Source organism: Ambystoma mexicanum, chromosome 3p, assembly GCF_040938575.1.
Source record: "Ambystoma mexicanum isolate Mex_15411 chromosome 3p, UKY_AmexF1_1, whole genome shotgun sequence".
NCBI classification, from domain to species: domain Eukaryota; kingdom Metazoa; phylum Chordata; class Amphibia; order Caudata; family Ambystomatidae; genus Ambystoma; species Ambystoma mexicanum.
The window spans coordinates 1,158,854,266-1,158,873,987 of NC_090925.1; the positions used below are offsets into that span (position 1 = coordinate 1,158,854,266).

Here is a 19,722-nt window from a genome sequence, read left to right on the forward strand (position 1 = left end):
TCTCACTTCTGCGGGTTCCGTGATCTCCATGTATCTAGAAGATAGTTCTCAGATATTAGCGCCTAGATGCCATCAGGTCTTTGCTGCGCTTTATAAATATTGTTACAATACAATCAAATTGTCCGTAAATTCTCCCGTTCATGTACTGGTGGAGGTGCTGCTCCCACCCTGGTGGATTGCTAATCTAGCGCCCGATCCAAGATCATATTAAGGTCTCTCCACAGATTAACTGACCCGACTTCCACCGTGCCTAGAAATGTCAAGACTGAATTGGCAAATGAGTATTGTTGCTGATAGGGGCGTATATTAGACAGTGTCCCCTCGTAGCCATGAATTTTACGTTGACTGCCAATAGCATTACCTACAACCCCCACTGGGATCTGCAAGAACTCCAACCCAGGGATTTCTGATACAGTATTCCCACCCCCACCTTTTTCTTGTGGCCAGATGACCAAAAGACTCCCTCCCCCACCCCCCAAAATCTCTCCCAGTTAGTCTTCATTCCACTTCTTTTTTGAGTTATGTCTCCTGTAGTAAGAGCACATTCACCCCAGACTGTCTGGTTCCCTTACACGCATCAACTGGGGAATCTAGGCCCTTCAACTTGTGATCCGAATTGTATTCCCTTTTTGGAGCATCCTTGTTAAAAGTTGCAGCACTAAAAAAAAAAAAACAGCCCCTTGCTGTCTGATTTGTGTGTCTCAAAGATTTCCAAGATGTGTAGTCCCACCCCCTCATTCAACATTTCCCTCGACTTCTCCCTCCCAATGCCCAATAACACAGAGCAATGTAGATGAGCAACCAAATCGCATGCATTATCCCCATGAGCCCCCATCCTCCCTTTGTCCTATTGCAGTGGTCACCCCAAAATTGAGACACCCCCGCCTAGAGAAATGAGGGCCATCCAGGTAGTGCCCCTTTCCCACATAAACAACCCAACAAATATTGGACACCCGATAAGACTCCTGGCTAAACTAAACTTCATAACTGCCTTTTATATAAACCTCTGTCTGAGGGCCCGTTGCTTAAGGGAGTCTGGGCACGTCTGCTCCTACTGCTGTTCCATCTCTGTTAAGACCAATAGTTGTTTATATTTTGTTCTCCTCCCCCGGACGGGGCCGTGTTCCTCCTCATGGAGTGTTCTATCTGTGGAATTTCTTTGTGCGAGCTGGCCTCCCCCCACCCCCTTCTTGATTTGGGATTTCCAAGTAACATCAATCCGGCCAGGTAGATATGTGCATCAACTTCAATGGTTCAGCGATTTCCACCACAGAGTGGCTTTTGAGGACCCTGTCCACCTTCTTTTTTTGTGACCCTATATTTTTCTGCTCGATGTTAAAAACGTAGCACAAATGGAAATCCCCATCTGTACCTTATAATTCTGCTGCTGCAGCCATTTTGTCAGGGGGGGGGCGGCAATCTTTCCTTTTTGAAAGTGTGAGGACAGATTGGTCTAGATATATTTTGATCTTCGAGCCCTCAAATTAAATCTGCCCCTTCTCTCTGGCCAATGTCCATTTTGTCGTGCTATTTAGCGATTACAGGTTTTGGTTTATTGGGTGGCTCCCCCTCCTCGATGGATTCTATCAAATGCTATTGCTGGTGACAGAAGGGTCAGAAAATGGACTGTCTACCAGCGATTTCACCTGCATTTCCAGTGAGAGCCGATTCGCCCCCAGATCCCTTCAGGCCCATAATGCGGATGTTAGATCGTCTCTCCTGATTTTCCAGGCCATTGATTTTGTCTGCTAGATCTGATTCTCTTTGTTCCAAGTCTGTGAAGCAGCCGTCGAACTTCATTTCTATGAGGTTGGGAGATAATTGGTGGTTCTCCAGCATGGTGTCTGGCATGGATTCACCTGCTCATGAATATTCCCAGTCGTCCGGCGGGAAACCTCGGTAAAAGAAGAAAAACTGTTTCACTTTCTCCTATAAACCAATCACTGAGCTTTGGGTCGTACTGCCCCCAGCCAATGACTGCCCACTTCCCCAAGCCCCTCCCCTGGCAGCCAACTTCAGATTTGTACCACACGTTCAAGTGTTTGGAGTCCTTGAGTGTCACTCTTGGAGCTTTTCTACATTTTTCGTGCTTTTTGCTAGGTTAATTCCTATTTTTGTTAGGATAGAGCCCGTGCGCTCTTTCGTTCTTCATTCGGCAAGCAGGGATCTATTTGTCAACGTCTTTCAATGACCCCTCAAGGGCAGAATTGTCGAGTTTTCCTTTGAAGATTCCAGAAGGCCATCGGGCCTACACCGCACGCTGGACCACGCCAGGAAGACGACGAGAGTTCCCTCTTTAAGCTCTGCACCAGCTGCGGTTTGAGGAATGTGTTTGTGGATGACCAGCATTCCCTGTGCCTCTTCTGCTTCCACCCGGACCACAAGGAGGAGGATTGTGAGATCTGCCTTCGTTTCACGAAACGCTCCAAGGATCGGCACAGTAGATTTGCAGCATGGCTCAATGCCAAGGCTTCTACACAGTGTGGCACACAGGGGCATGCCTCACCCAGGATCGGCCAGTCAGAGCGGGCTTCTAAGTCCTTTGAGGGCGCTCCATCAGTGGGGGCCCAAGACAAGGCCAAGCCCCACAGGTCTGTTTCCATCGGGGTCGCTGCGCAAGCGGGTCCCGCGAAGAGCAGGGTGCATTAGCTTCTCCATCTGCCTCCATCGCTCCAGTTCTTCGTTGAAGAGGAAGTCTGCTACTCCAGGGAAGCTGCAGGGGAAGCTGGAGAAGGCCAAGTCGCAGGGTAAGGTGTCCAACCTGCCCGTGAAGGCCCAGGTGATACAGGCACAGTCGTCCTCGACTACCTAGTTGGTGGCTGCCGCCCTTTCGAAGGCGAGAGGTGCTGACCCAGTCCAGGGTGCCCCGAAGACAGCCATAGTGATTATTCACCCCCCCCACCCCCCAGGCGAGAGGCTTCGGCCAAACCGGTGGACACCAGAGAAGAGGATGCTGTCTCTAATACAGAGACCGACCCCATAGGACACAAAAAAAGGGGGGAGTGGAAGTGCTCCAGGCCACGGATATTTCTTCTTCAGACGAAGAGGACCTGGTTTCCGTCCATATGATCCCAGAGGACATAAGAGACCACAACAGCGGTAACGCTGAGGAAGAGGTGGTCACCGAGGGGGGACAACAACAGCAGGAACGCTGACGAGGACAATTTAAACGCTGGGCCCAGCAAGCCTGCTCCCCTGACACCCCCCGAAAGACTTGTGACAGGACATTCTTTCGCTTCTCCACATGCTAGTGTTGGAGATCAGAAGAGGATGCCAGTGGCACCACTGGCCCCGTTGGCACCGGGCCCACCACCGCTGCCAAAAAGGAAGAGGCACCCTACACCTCCTCACCAGCCGCCCCACGTGCCTTCCCCGCTAGGGATACCGGGACAGACGCAGCAACGACTGACACAGACGGCGGAATCTCCCCACATCCGATAGTTTCTCGCCCGGACGAAGGTGGCTCGATCCACTCCATGGTCGCCCGCGCATCGGAATTCTTCCAGCTAACACCGGAGGAGACTAAGAAGGAGGGCTTCCTTTATCAACGCCGAGAGGCGAAAAGGAAAACCATTCTGGCGGTGCCTCTCGTGGACGATGTCTGGGATGAGGGCCTGGCACTGCTGAATAACCCTGCCTCAGCCCCAGCACAAAGAGACCGGCTGGAGAAGTAACGCTGGGTGCCGGAGTCTGCACCCAAGTGTCTGCGGTCACAGCCCTCACCGAACTCTGTGGTCTCGGCGGCTGCGCAGAAGAAGTCTTCCAACCTGTCTGCCTCCGTTCACCTGGACGACGAGGGCAAGAAGTTGAATGCAGTGGGTAGGAAGGACATCTACTCAGTGGCTACGACGGTGAAGGCGGCAAACGCTTTAGCGATCTGGGCCTGTTATGACCGTGGGTTATGGTACAAGATGACCCCGCTACTGGAATTCCTCCCTGAGGACAAACGGGTCAAAGCACCGAGATCCTAGGGCGAGGTGGCGTCGGACCACGCCATCACTGTGGCCCTGGACATTGCGGACACATGGTTCTGCCAAATGGGGAACGTTGTCTGCCTCAGTCGTCGTGGCTGGTTGAAGGCTACCAACTTTAGGCAGGAAGTTCAGACTAGCTTCCTGGACATGCCGTTTGACGGGGACAACCTCTTTGGAAAGGCCGTCGATGAATCGCTGCAGGCCATCCAGACCGGCAGGAAGATGGCTCGTGCCCTGGGCATGCTGCAACAGCACAGTCTGTCCTTTCGTGCCTCGGGAGGGAAATCGGGCAGGTCATCGAAGGGTTTTGGCAGATGATCTTCCTCATATCACCAACCCTCCTGTTCCACAACCCAGGAGGCCTTAGTCGTTGCAGGCCTTCGGAGGTTGCCGCCATCGTCACTCCCAAGGCAGCACGCCAGCCCCCAAGCAGGATTGAACCAGGCAAGACGTTGGGCTCCCACCCATGCACCCCAGTGGGAGGCCGGCTGGCGGGCTTCATTAGCATGTGGGAAAAACGCCTCCATCGACCGATGGGTGCTGAATGCTCTCGCCCACGGGCACGCTTTAGAATTCCAGCGAAAAAGTGTCAGCGGATACTGCCGGCGGCCCGGCAGGAACCACACATCCCTCAGCTTCGGCAGGATGTACGGGCCATGTTGAGGAAAGGGGGCGATCGAGCTGGTTCCAAAGCGACTCCGGGGCTGAGTCTACTCCAGATACCTCTTAGTAAAAAAGACTGAGGGCTGGAGGCTCATTCTCGACCTGCCACGACTCCACAAATGCATCAAGTCCCAAAAATTCAGGATGGTCATGTTGCAGCACATGTTCTGCCAACTGGAGGAGGGAAACTTTGTCGTTGCTGGACCTGGAGGACGCTTACTTCCACGTCCCCATTCACGAGAAACATTGAAAGTTCCAATGCTTCATACAGGGAAAGCACTACCACTTCAATGCTCTTCCCTTCAGACTGAAGTCAGCGCCCAGGGTATTTACGAAGTGCCTGGCACAAGTGGCGGCCCATCTGCGCCTATAGGGGAAACCTGTGTATCCATACCTCGACGACTGGCTCATCCGTGCCAAGTCAAGGGAGATCGCCGTTGACCACACGGAGAGGACTGTCCAGCTGCTGACTGATCTGGGGTTCTCTGTAAACTATGAAGTACTGCTTGATTCCACCACAAGACACTCTGTTCCTGGGGTCCAGGCTCGACACGGTCGCCTGCCTGGTGGGCCCCCTCGGAAGACAAGATGGCGTCCATCTTGGGCAAGGTGCGACGGCTGTTGGCACTGAAGATTGCCACAGTGAGGACCATCAAGTCGCTGCTCGGCACGTCGTTGTGTATCTACCTGATCAGACTCTGCAGGTTGCAGATGCTGCCCCTTCACCAAAATTGTTCTTGACAAGGAGTTCCATTGAGCGATAAGGTGGTGTGGCGTACGCTCCACGTCGCCGGGGCACAGATTTTCAGAGTCCCCCGTACCAGGAGACTGTCACCATGGACGCTTCCCTGGAAGGCTGGGGAGAACACACCGGATGTCTCTGCGCCAGAGGCCTGTGGCTACTGGAGAGAAGGATCTCTAGATTAATGTCCTTGCACTGCGAGCGGTGTTCTGGGCCCTCAAGTCTTTCCTTCCGCCCCTCAAGGGCAAGGTGGTGAAGGTCTTCATTGACAATACCATTATGATGTTCTACTTCAGGAAGCAAGGGGGAACCAGATCTCCAGCGCACTCCAGAGAGGCGCAGGACTTGTGGCACTAGGCCGTTGCCCAATACCTGTTCCTTATTGCTTTTCACCTGGCGGGAGTCAAGAACACCATCGCCTGACTGCCTCAGCAGGGAGCTTCGCTCCTGCCACGAGTGGGAACTTCGGCAGGATCAAGTGGACCATCTCTTCCTCAGGTGGGGCAGACCCCAGATCGACTTTCCCCTGGGAAGGCCTGTTCCTGTATGTGTTCCCTCTGTTGCCCCTCTTGCTGCGAGTCGTCAATCGACTCAAACGGTGCAGGATGATCCTAGTCGCCCCGGTATGGACGAGGCAGATTTGGTTCCCAGACCTTCTCAACCTGTTAACGTCACCGCCAGTCAAGCTGCCAGTGGTCGCGGCTCTGCTCACCAGAGAAGGAAAAGCAATCCTACATCAAAACCCAGGATCGCTGAACCTGAAATCTTGGCTCCTGCAGCCTTAGAGTTTGGTGGATACGAGCTTCGGCGGACTCCAGGGAAGTCCTTGCCAGGGCCAAATGCTATGGGCACAAGTGGAAGCATTTTGCGACGTGGTGCTGGACGCAGAAGATCAACCCTCTGAGGGTCATGGCCCCGCAGATCCTTCCGTACTTGTTGTCTTTGGCAACGGCTGGGTTGGCTCACACCTCCATCAAAGTGCATCTGGTGGCTATCTCCCGCTACGCCGGATCTCCAGGATGGCCTTCTCTTTGGTCACACCGTCTAGTCAAGGAGTTCCTCCAAGGACTGTTTCAGTCGTTCCCGCCCCGCCGTGGGAACTCTACATGGTTCTGACGAGGCTCATGAGGGGGGGGGGGGGCCTTCAATCCTATGCATCAAGCCACTCTCAAGTGCCTTTCGTGGAAGACGGCTTTCCACATGGCCATCACCTCTGCTAGGAGGGTAGCTGAGATCCAGGCCCTATCCTGCAATCGGCCTTATCTGACTTTCCTCAACACACGCGTAGTGCTGCGGATGCACCCCTCCTTCATGCCAAAGTTTCCATCGGAATTCCATCTCAACGAGCCTTTGGTGTTGCCTGTATTTTTCCGATGCCTTTGTTGCCGGCTGAAAGGACTTTGCACTTGCTGGATGTGGTGTTTGCTCTGGAGTTCTATGTGGCCCGCACTAAGAGTTTCCGGAAGACATCTCAACTTTGTGATGGTCCTGTGAACCATGGGAAGCCCTTGTCCAAGGCTTCCATTTCCAGGTGGCTCTCCGGCTGCATCACTCATTGTCACTGGTTGGCGAACTGACTGCTGCCAGGCCGTCGGAGAGCCCATTCTACCAGAGCGATCACTGTGATGACGGCGCTCCTGTCTGGTGTGCCCCTGCAGATGTCACATCTGCAGGGCTGCTACGTGGAGGTCCACGCCCACCTTCACGAGATTCTACTGCATCAACATGGATTCCAGAGGGGAGTCCAGGGTCAGCCCAGCAGTGTTATGCAACCTGGTCACTTGAAGCTGAGCCTGTTCTGGAGGTAAGAGTGTTTGCTTCTGTTCAGCTTTGCCACCCCCCCGTGGTTGTGTATGTTGTACTGCTATGTATTCTTTATTCATGAGCATGTGAATCCATGCCAGACCCCATGCTGGAGAAGGAACACGTTACTTACCTGTAACTGTTCTCCAGCATGAGTCTGGCATGGATTCACATGCGGAACCCTCTTTTCTGCCCCTCTGCGGCTCTTTTTGGTCATAATGCCACTTTACGTGTACCAAATCTGAAGATGGCTGCCAGAGGAAGGGCTTGGAGAGAGGGCAGGCATTGGCTGGGGGCAGTAAATGACCCAGAGCTCAGTGATTGGTTTATAGGAGAAAGACAGTTTGTAAGTGAAAGTGAAACTGTTTTTTTCTTTTTTACTGAGGATTCCTGGCCTGACGGACATATTCATGAGCATGTGAATCCATGCCAGACCCATGCTGGAGAACCACAGTTACAGGTAAGTAACCTTTCTTCTCGAAGACTTCTATTTTCTCCTCAACCTTTTCTACCCGTCTTTAGTTCAGCTACTGCAGTTAGCCCACTTTGATCTGATTTCCTCCAGTAGTAGATGCATGTCCGCCTTGGTAGAGGTTTCATGGTCGCCCCTGGGATGTGCGGTCGCCTTCCATGTCGTCTGTTGTTGTTGGGCGCAACGTGCGTTTTAAAGCTGTGTAGGATGCCCACAGTATGTGGGTATAGCATGCATTGTTCTCTTTGATAACGCCCTACTTGTCACTGTCAGTGGTGGGGGAGTTTAAGGGGGAGAGAGTTGGGGAGCCAACCACCCTTCACGCGGGTGTAGCTGTGCCTCCCCTCCCGTGAGTGTGGGTCTTGGGAGTAAAGCAAAATGGGGGCGGGGGGCTCCCCCCTGTCCCCATGATGTTGGGCCCTCTGGCCGTCACTTCCCTGTTAACAACAAGGCTGGGGCCTCCCCATCTCTACAGCCCCCCCCCCCTGACCCTCCCCCCCCAGCCACTCGACTTGTTGCTGGGTAACTCAAAAAATTACCCGCCTGGAGACCGACCTTCCTTCCTTCCTTCCTTCCTTCCTTCCTTCCTTCCTTCCTTCCTTCCTTCCTTCCTTCCTTCCTTCCTTCCTTCCTTCCTTCCTTCCTTCCTTCCTTCCTTCCTTCCTTCCTTCCTTCCTTCCTTCCTTCCTTCCTTCCTTCCTTCCTTCCTTCCTTCCTTCCTTCCTTCCTTCCTTCCTTCCTTCCTTCCTTCCTTCCTTCCTTCCTTCCGCATGAGTTTAACATTCTGATGTGGGCACTAACGTGACTACTCCTAATGTAGCCCTGGCCTGCTCCGTGTACACACATCTGCCGCTGCAGGGGATCTCCTTTGTGCCGCCTCATGAGCCTGGTCCCCCGTGTTTCTAGCCCCGTGAAAATGCACACCCGGGCCATTGCTCATGGGCCGATGTGCCCGTTGTGCGCTGGTTAGTCTCCTGTGCGCATGTACCACCCCCTCCCTTCTCCTTGTGCCGCCGGGTAGGCTACCTCTCTTGTTAAAGTTGTGCAGGCGGCCGTGATCATGTCCTGCAGGGTCCCCACTTCGATGTCTGTCGTCTAGTGATGTGGACCGGGCCCCTCTTGGCCTTGTGCCGTCCCGTCAGCCCCCCTGGGATCTGAACAGTAGTATATCGTTGCACTTTTGTAGGCTCCACCCCTTCTACACAGGGATCTGGCAGCAACCCTGCCTTTCACCCGAGCCTGCCACTAAGGGCTCCTCATCTCGTTTGTCAGGCCGCAGTCAGATCGTTGCCGATCACGCCCGCCCTCTGTTATGGCTTCTCCTGATTTTCCAGCGGTGACGGCTCTGGGCCGTCAAGGGTCCATCAATGCCTTTCTCGTCGGGCAGTGTATACATTCAGTCATTTCTCAGTTATTGCTCGTCGGTGGGCAAGGGATGTTAGGCAGAAACCTGTGCAGTTCCCTTTGGGGACACTGCAAAAGATTACTACAGGTGTTAGCAGTAAACCCACTTGGTAGCAGTCTGTATCACCCAGATTTACCTGGTAGCTGTGGCTGAGCAGTCAGACTTCCCTCAAGAAGAGTTAGGCAGTATGCAAAGTATACACAATAGGCACTCTGACACAATAGCACAAGCAAACACTGACCAGAGCTTTGGTATCAAGGTATATAATTATTTATTTAAAAACACACTGATTGAAACACTGCAGCACTATTATTGTAAATCACTCTTAACACAGTTACTATTATTATATATACATCCCTTATTCCTTATCAGACAAGTCTTAGTTAACACCACTTATTTCCAGACAGAGGTGAGCGCTTAACTATAGATGGCACTCCAATAAGTTAACGAAAAAGGGAGGGAAAAAGGCAGAATGTAGGGAAATACACCACACTAATACTTAGGACCTCTTAAGCTAGGCTGGAAAGTCAAAAGTTACTTGTGAGCCAAAGTCCATAGGCCGGGCCCACTCTTGGAGAGAGCAGAGCACAAATGCATCCAAGATCACACAATGACAACAGGCTTAAAAAGTCTTGCAGGGAGTTCAGAAAGGTTTTAGTTGGGCTCAGAAAAGTTTAGCCAGGGTGTCCCAGGCTAACCCAGGTTCGAAAGCCGGGGGCTAAATCTACCCCGTACAGTCGGTTGCAAGGGAAGCCAGGCGGAACGCGGTACCTTATGTGGAAAGGATCCTCCAGCGGGGGCAGTTGTTCCTGGCAGCGGGTGCAAGTCACGGCGTCGTCCAGAGGAAGAGAAGATCTCGACGTGGAGGAAAGATGAAGGTCGTTGCACTGCCAGGGAAGAAACCAGCCGCGGAGTTTTCCGGTTAAAGGTACTACCCTTCAATTCGCGTTAGTGGTAAAACGTGGTATCCAGGTTGCTGGGGTGCTTTGCACAGGCAGGCAAGGCGGCCACAAGATGCTCCAGGAAGCGAAAAAGGAAGCAGACTGGTTATCCCCACCAGTCGAAGGAAGAAGACTCTCCGGGCTGGAGATCTCCTCTGTCGTTGGGAAAAGTGGTCGGCTCAGCTTCTCCCTCGTCGGATTCTTAGGTCCTGTGGCGAATTCTGAAGTTCCAGTCCCCAAAGCCCTGCTTTTATGCAGCATACCCCCATTCACTCAGCCTAGATGTCAATCAAACGTGCTAAGTGCCACTTGGGCCAATCATACAAGAGTGCGACTTGAGTTACCAAGGTAACAGTCCAGGGTGCCTAAACCCCCTCCCACACCCCCTGTGGTACCCAGACAGAGTGGCACCACTTTTGAAGGCTTCTGTGGAGAAGCCCGCCAAAAAGTGGAACAAAGGGCTCAACTTGGGTTGGAGTCATAGAAGCGAACACAAACGCCATTTTAGAACCGAGTTCTGGCAAAAACCAACCGGAGAATTAATATTAAATAAATAAACCAGCGGTATGTTCGAGGCTATAGGAATTAAATAATTAAAGTCGGTAGCCTCGAACAATGGGAAAATCCCATAGGAAAATATTTGCGGTCCAATATAAAAAGTAGTATCCACTGCCACCAGCCAAAACTCTATCAGGGGGGACGGAGACGCACCCCCTCGACTAACAGACCCCGGGGCAATCGAATTGCCCCGTCCAGTACGTCCACAATATGATGGTTTGTACTGGTTTCTGTTAATAATTTGGGACTAGTAAAGCCAATGGTGACTTTACATGCCCTGGGAGACAGTAGTCAGTCCCAGGGTATGGAGTCTATAGTGGGGGGGTCTCTATGACACCCCTGTGTTACTGCACTGAGGGTGCTGTGTAACACACATCACAAAAACATATGAAGCCCTATGGAGTAAAAGACCCCATAGCCCATTAAACACATCTAGAGTCAAAGAAACACACTCAAATCATGCCCAAGAGTGAGGGTAAAAGAATCTCACTCTTGGCAGGAGAAAAAAATAAACCCCAAAAATCCAGCAAAGCTGCTGGGGGACTCACTATGTTAGGAAATTCAGCCTAAACAGAGAATTCTCCCTAACAAGGGAGACAACGTGCTAAGCGGCCCTGGTCTCCCTTATCTTGCATTTTAATGGAATTTTGTAGCGAGTTGTATGCTATGAGTGGTGTCTTACTTTAATGTTAGCTTGTCTTTGCTAACTGCAATGTAGTTCCATCCTTAAAAGTGCAGTGAGGGCACCTTTGGTGTCTTTGTTTTTTATTTTAAATTTTTTTAAATACATTTAACTTTTTGCTCGCACTTTGTGTTCTTTTCAGATTACAGGAGGACCCGCCTGTTGGTGTTAGTGGTGCCCCATCAGAGAATAATATCATGCTTTGGAATGCAGTTATTTTTGGGTAAGTAGCACATTTTATGTTAAGTGAGCTCTAGTAATCAAACTTGATTATTTAGAGAGAATACGTCAAAGTAAGTGTGTATGTTAATATAAAACTTCTGTTTGGTTGTCACTGTTTGTCCTTCGTTATGTACAGTTTGTCAAAGAATTAATAAAATCCTTGCAGATTTATTTCTGTTGCTCGATTTTATTTTCCTCAAGGAACTTGTCTAGCGCTTATTCTGTGCATATTGTTTTCAAAAGAATTGTACAGCACATAAACAGCTTGCTGCTTCTCGCAATAGGTTTCTTCTGTGAGGAGTTATCATTGTCCACGAGACCCACCCCATCCGTCCTCCGCCCCCGCTCTCCCAGCCCCATTCTGGATATCTATAGAATTGTGTTCTTGTTGGTGAAATGGGTGGGAAAGGAATGGCGCACTTGGAAATGACACTCCAGCCACCGCCGGCAACACAGCACCTGCCATTAAAATGAAGTAGTGTGGCTCTTAACAGGCCTTTCAACATGTGCACTCTTGTCATCGGGGACCACCCCCTCACCCATTTTGTGTGCGTGTTGGATCTCCCTTTAAACGGTCACAGGGATGCTGCTCATCTGGACGTGTGATGGCAGGTGGGGGTTTCTCTGCACCGAAGCATGTTATGTCTAATTTAAGCCCCTCTCGTACTTGAATCCCCCAGGTCGTGTCACTGAGGGTAGGGACTTTCTGTGTTCGGTAAAGGTTCTCTGCTTTCAGGAACTGCATTCAATGTTTTTATTATACAGCTTCACATTTTTCTGATTTTATATGAAATGCTACATATTTGTATTTAAGGTTTTCATGAATTAATATTTTCAGTGTATCGTTTCTATATTGTGCTTACTACCTTGTTCTTTTGGGGCACCCACAACAATTGCAGGGATCAAAATTAAATTGAATGAGTCGGAGCTAAAAAAAAAAACGGCACTAGTGTATCGGGCAATACACGGTAGGCCGGAGGTAGTAGGTGGCACACTGATGTAGCTTCCAAAACGCGCGCACGCGCGCATGGGACCGTTCAGGGTCTCCCCCTAGAGACTCCACTCGTCAATATGTTCACACAACAAAGTCTCCAGTAAATTTACATTTTTATCCATAATTTCCATTGGCACGAAATGTGCCCCTAATCTTACTTGCCCTTCAACCACACTAAACTATACCCTTGTGTATTTCTTGCCCTAGATTGTGCTGGTTGCTCCGCTTATCTAGGGTGAGGGTATAGTGAAGAGGTAACTTGCCCTATCGCTAGCCTTCTACACACACACACCAAAGAAAAAGCTGGCTATTCAAGTTATCTTAAAAAGCACATGCCATGACCATCAGGGCATGTGTCATCTGCCTTACAAATGAAGATATTTTGATTTATTTTATTCAGTTTCTTTGTTTGGCAGAAATGTTTTAAAAGTAACATAAAAATACTATCAGTTTGTGTGTTTAATTTAGTGAGGAACACGAAACAGAACGTATATACCGTCAGTCATTTCCATACAGATTTTTAGTTTACAATAGTACAACCCCATATGTTTCACAGTAAGTGTCCCCTTTCTGTGGACTTTCTCTCCTATACTTTACACCATTTCACTAAACTGCTTTTCAACCTCCTGGACACGTGCAGCATCTCCTATACTAACTAAGCAGATGATATGCACATCCTCCTTCCCCTCGCTGGTGACTACTCGGCCGGCACATTACACACAGCGTACCAAACCATCCAGGCCTGGATGGCTGCTCATCTACAGTCTCGATGACGAAAAGACAGAAATTATCCTTGTAGGATCTACAACTATGCTCAGTAACCTAAACCAACTATTTGGGTCACTGGGTGTTCACCTTAATGCCACCCACTTCCTACTTGCCAAGTGAACGCTAATGCTTCCTCAGCAGCCCACACTTCCAACCCATTAATGCTTGCAGACCGTTCCTATTCCCCCCCCCCCCCCCCCCCAACAGCTACCTCACTATCGCCTTGGTTGTGATCGGCTCCAGACTTCACTAATGTAATGTACTATTTGCAGGCACATCAACAAACATCCATAAGCATCAAGTCTACCAGAATAACTGCTTCCGAGCTGCCCTTAGCATTACCGCGCGAGAGCACATATCAACCGCTAAAAGAGATGTGCTTTGCCCCCTATATGTGAACTCTCGTTACCCACAGATGCCTGTCCAACACTGCCCGCCTTACTTCTCCCAAAAATGTAAGCGCCCAGTCCTCAAGACTGACTTGCTCTGCCTGCGCTCACAGCCTCATCACGATGAGATTCAGACTGGCTAGAGCCGGAGGAACCTGTTTCCCAGTCATTGCAGCGACTTATGGAACACTCTACCTATGACTCTGAGATCTTAACAATCCTACTGGACTTTCTGCAAATTCCTATAAACGTACCTCTTCGGCCACACCCCTCACAACCCTCTGTCTTTCTGTCCGCTAACATATTGCTGTCTCCAACTGTGCAACCTGTCTTGCAACTAGCGTCTTGGTTCCCTCTGGTTTGGTGCGCTGCTACAAATGTAAAAATAAATATAAGTTGCTTACCAAGTACTATCATAAACCTATACCAGAAGTACACTATCTCTTGCAAGAATTGATGGCTACATTTGTTACCGCAGGTGGGGTCTATTGGGGTTTACTTCCCGTTTGAGGCTAAGTATTTTATTTGGTTGCCTATAACATTCTCTGACCATCAATGAATTTGTTGTGGTTTATTTTTTTGGGTTAGGCTAGAGATGGAAAATGACGAACTGGGAAGGCTGATGTATGTGGTTTGTTTTTGAGTCCCATAAATCCCCTACTAGTATCTTGAATTTACCCTGAGCTCAAAGATGGTGTTTGTGTGTTCATAATTATGTGATACATTCTCCAGATGGATGGAAATTTGGGTGTCATTGTATTGTCTTTTTAGAATTGTACTTAGTTATGCGCTAATGCCTGCACAATGCCATAAGCAGATCTTTATCAGTTCTGAGGAGAGGGAGGACCCTTCGCATTAGGGCAAAGCCACAGTTACAAATTGTTGGCAAGAAAGTAGCATATCCATTGAAAGACTGTACCAGACATACAAGTTCTCTTCAACAACCAGACCATGGGATTCATTACGCGTTCGGCAGTGCAGCCAAAAGTGGTGGTAATGCAGTGGTAACTCTTGTTACCACTGCATTATAGCCGGAGGAAAAGCCTCCAGCAGAACACTGGCATCATACGGCCATGTACTTTTACTATTTGCCAGTTATTGCCATTCTGTGATCTGGAACAAGCAGCATTTGCCTATTTTAGCCATAATATTCTCTTTTATTACGCTTCTGTGGTATTGCAGTCAAAAGCCTAGGTATTAAAGCCATTATTATTATTACTATCACCCCCCACCCCCCTTCCCACCGGACCCCAACCCTCAAAACCACAGATACTCAAACAATTCTCAAGTACTAGCAACATTACCTCAGGGTATCCAACCATTGCCATCAAAACCCCAGTTACTGTCATGAAAATCCTACGTATTCTTACCTTTCCCATATACAAGGTTTTGAAATTGGGTGCAGGGCATCACTGGGCAAATGATTTTAGTTTGGAGCCAGAATGCACCCTCCCCTGCCTCTTGCTCCATAAAAGCCAAGCACTTGGTGCTGTTTTCTCAATATATGCCAAGCTACTCAAACCCAGTTAATCCATCATTGTTGTTTTTCCATTATGCCTTTCTTGCATATTTGGCCACATTCCAGTATGCAATGCTAGTACTTTGTTTCGCTTTAAATCCTGGGCATTTAGCACAGCATGACCATGATCCATTATGCCCAGTTAGTGCATTGTGTGCAGATTATATTCTGCTCGGCATGACCTGTTGACATAAGGTCCTGTTCGTGCAGTATAGTCTGGTTTTATCAGTTGGTAATAGGATTCCAATATGTGAAGTTGGCATTGAAGGCAGGTTTACCACCTTGTTGGCCCAGCACTATCCAGTTTCGTTATTTCTAGTTAGTGCCTCATTGCCAGAAAATAGTCTGCAGAGCGTAACTAAATTCAAGTAGGCTAACCTTGTATGGGCAGTTTTCGATCTGTCCAGGCAACACAGTTTGGCAAGCATACACAAGACTGTTGGAGCATCATGGTCTGATATCCTTAAGACCACTGCATGGTGTGATGCCATTGTATCCAGATAGCACTGTCTGACATGATTTTTTATTATACCAAGGAAGTGAAAAAGGCTAGATTTCATTAGGCGAATTTAACTTGATTCCTTAATGCCAGTTGGTATTGCAAGGCCTGCTTGCCTTATGGCAAGTGTAGGATATTTGGGACCATGATCCAAGTTGCGCACTTGTGCTTTATTTAATACCTTTATTGCTAATATCCAAGTGCTCACTGTTGGAGGGACTCCTCCAAAGGACAAGGACAAATTAATTCTAGGGAGGGGCTTCTAAACGTAACAGTGTCGTGTTTTTTTTTTCTTTTTCAGTTATATTTTTATTTGCATTTCTTATACACCATATACTGTAAAACATTGAACTCCCCCTCCCTCCCTCCCAAGTCTATGTTCTTCCTTTCCATTTCCTCTTATAGATCACGTTCGCCGCCCTTTCCCTTCTCAGAGTTTCTTCTGTCTGTCTGTCCTTGCTCTCTACTCACGTTGTTTCCTCTCGTCCTGATTCCTTGCTGGTGGCTTTTGCCCTCTTTCTTCCCTTCTCTTTTTTTGGTAGTTTTTCCTACTCTCTAGCAGGGGCTGCTTCTCATACCAGACCCAGAAGGTTCATCTTCCTTGGACACCAGGTTCCCCTGGAGTCCTTCATTAGAAATTGCATCACCAAGTCCCAGTCCAAGAGGAATTTCTGATGTTCTCCCCTTAGTGAATATGTCACTTTTTCCATGGCTGCCAAATTCAAAGTTTTTTTCCCACCCATTCGTGCTCCTTGGGTGCCTCTTTTGCTTTCCATTTACGGACCACTAGCAAGGCACCTGCCATTGTCAGGATTGCGTATATTTTTTGTTGGGCTTTCATGGGCAACTTTTCTAGTTCCACGTCTAGGCCCATTCTAAACCGCCCTTTGTTTTTCAACCTTTCTACTCCCAGTATATCCTTCAACGCCTCTTGAATCATCCCCCAAAATGGTTTGATTATTTGCCATTGCCTCCATACGTGACCTATGATCCTTCCTCCCCGCATCCCTCCGGCATGCTTTGGGTGTCGTCCGATAGATTCTGGCCACTTTACTTGGAGTGAGGAGCCATTGGTACATCATTTCTGTCCATAGTTCCTGAATTTGCAATGAATTTGTCAGTTTGGGTATATTCGCCCACAGGTTTTGCCATTGGTAGGTGTTGATCTCTTGATTGACTTCCCTTTTCCAGTTTCTCATGAACCTTCTTTCCCCCCCTTGACTCCTCACCTTCTTTGAGCAGTCCGTATATCGCCCCCACTAGTTGTCTGTCCCCCTGTATTCGTGGAAACGTACTTCTCAAATGGGTTAATTTGCGTGTCACTGCTTCCTTTACGTTTGGATGCTGGACCCAGTGTCTCAACTGGGCATAATGGAATCTTTCCCATTCCCCCTACTCCAAAGTCACTTTTACATTGGAGAAAGGGTTTTATCTCCTCTCAGTCGAACAGATTGCTTAGCACCCGACATCCCCCTTCTTACCAGTTGTCGAATTCTGTCTTGGCCCACCCTGGCCTAAATTGTGGATTCCTAAAAATTGGGGTAAGAGGCGATGGGAATGTAGTAATTTTTGACCACTTTACTGCCTCGTCCCACGTTTGCCCTAATAGGGCCTCAATATCACTGCAGTACATGTTACGGGGTCTATCCTCCCGGGTTAGCCACAATACCTTTTCCAGATCTGTACCCACCACCGCTCTTCATTTCCCTCCACTTTTTCCCTCTGTCCTGCTTTGTCCAATCCCTCAACACTCTAATCTGAGCTGCTCGATAATGTTATTGGGTCGGGTTCTCCCGTCTCCCCCTTATTCCTAGGTTGCTGCATCAGTTTGTGTGGTATTCTTGGTTTCTTCTGCTCCCAAATCTAGGCCTGTGTATGTTTGCGTAGCTTTCTAAAAGACGTCGGGACCTTGGCGGGGATTGCCATGAACGCATACAGTAGTTTCGGCAGGACCAACATTTTCAAGGCATTAATCCTACCCATCCATGATATGGTTAAAGGGCCCCAGCTATGAACATGTTCTTAATGACCTCCATTAGAGGGGGTAGTTAGCCCAGAATAGTTGGTCAATGGTTTGTTATGTATATTCCCAGATATCTTATTTTATTCGGGGCCCAAGAGTACGCTGAACCGGCTTTTATCTCCTCTTCCTTTTCTGGTGATATTTGTAGAATCAGCACCTCTGAATTGTCCCTTTTTTATTTTCAGGCCGGCTACCTGCCCAAACTCTGCCAGAGCCTGGTCTACTGCTTTTAGGGATTCCTGAGGATGTGTTAGCAGCATGCCGTCTGCGAATGCTGCCACTTTATGAACCCTCTTGCCAAATGGCACCACCTAGGAAATAGGTGGTTCTAATCCTGCTCGAAAGTGGTTCTAGGTGGATGGCATATAATAACTGGAACATTGGGCATCCTGGTTTTGTTCCTCTAGATACCGCTTCTGTGTCAGATAGTTCCCCATTTATCAGTAATCGTAGAGAAGGGTTTTGGTAGTTGGCTACTATTTTGGACATGAAAGCCTCTCCGAATCCCATTTTGCGCATGGTAAGGAAGAGGAACTGCCACTTCACCCTGTCGAAGGCTTTTTCTGCGTCCAACGTGACCAGTAGGGCTGTGGTGCGTGTTTTGTTCCTGCTCTTTGATTTGGCCAATTCTCCTGGTGTCATGCGTTTGCCTTCCCTGTATAAATTCCGATTGATCTGTGCCCACCAGTCCTGGGAGTAGAGGTCCTAATCTGTTTGCCAGGATCTTGGTATATATTTTGGCATCCAGGTTAATGAGTGCATTCGGCCTGTATGCGCAGCACGCTGTATGATCCTTCCTGGTTTAGGCAATAGTACCACTTTTGCTTCTTCCATCAACAGTGTTATCCCTCCCCCAAACTTGAACAGGAAGGCCAGGCGTGGAGCCAAGAACTCCCTGTACGTCTTTTAAAACTCTGATGTGAAGCCTTCGGGGCCCAGAGATTTATTGGGTGGGAGTCCAGCGCTTGCCCTGTACACTTCCTCTCTAGATGTCTCCTGCTCTAGTTCCTCCCTTTCTTGGGTCGTTAGCTCTGGCAACTTACATTTCTCTAGGTATTCCACTTGGCTCCTTTCTTTTTCCTTTTCCTTAACGTTCTTCCCAGAAGTCTGTCCGCCTTATTTGCCTTAATATAGTACCTCTGTTTGAGGTGTATAAGGGCCCTCTCTGCTCTGCTAGTTAGTAGTGTTTCCAGTTGGCCTCTGACAGCCCTATATTCCCTTGTAGCCTCCCCTGAGGGTTTTACCGCCATTTCCCGCATGATTGCCTTCCTGATTTCTCTGTTCCTCCTTTCCTTTATCGCTATTATCTTCCATCTTATAGTAGCCTTACAGGCGTCCCAGATTGTGCGGGGGACTACCACTTGGGTTTCATTTGTCTGGAAATACTGGTCTATTCCTTCCCTCAATTCTCCCCTCAGGATTTCATCTTTGTGCTGGGTACCTCCATCTCCACAGCCCTGCTAATTGTTTCGGGGGGGTGATTTTCATTGTGATGGGGGCATGATCCGCTTTATTTTAAAATGTTTTTTATTGGCATTTATAATAACAACCAACGAATGAGTTTAACAGATGGTCTTCATACCATATAATCAGGGGTCAATTTTAGAGGTGACATGGGGACCCAATGAACTGGGTGTAGTAGAAATCCGGTGGCGGGAGAGGTCGGGCAGTTCCATATCGGTGCATTTGGGTGTGGCAGTTCAGTACTCTATCGTTGTAATACCTAATAGACAAGTCTTTGGTGCTCACGGGGGTTTATCATCAGATGGGTGGAACATGTCCCATATTGGCGCCTTCCAGGCCTCATATGCAGGGCTTTGCTCCACCCCCCCCCCCCTCCCACCCAGCCCTCCCCGCCCTCACCACACCATCATCCCACACAGTGGTCTCAAAGCCTGACCAGTGCTCGAGTTCAGCATGCCACTTGGCATACTGCGGCCCCCCAGGTTTCTTCCATGGCAATGGCTCTCTTGGCCAGCACACATGCCATGTCCATTAATTTGACCAGATGCCTGAATTTGCTTACTCTCTGGTAGGAGCCTGAGAGGCATGTCTTCAGTGTCAACTC

At 49.1% G+C, this 19,722-nt stretch overlaps 1 protein-coding gene across 1 annotated transcript in view; it reads left to right on the forward strand.

Annotated features, from left to right (window-relative positions):
• Positions 1 to 19,722, forward strand: part of UBE2B (ubiquitin conjugating enzyme E2 B) — a 350,201-nt gene that overhangs the window by 80,295 nt on the left and 250,184 nt on the right. Inside the window, exon 2 of the mRNA XM_069652555.1 lies at positions 11,383 to 11,463. Within this exon, the coding sequence (XP_069508656.1) occupies positions 11,383 to 11,463 (81 nt within the window). The remainder of the gene's footprint in view (positions 1 to 11,382; positions 11,464 to 19,722) is intronic.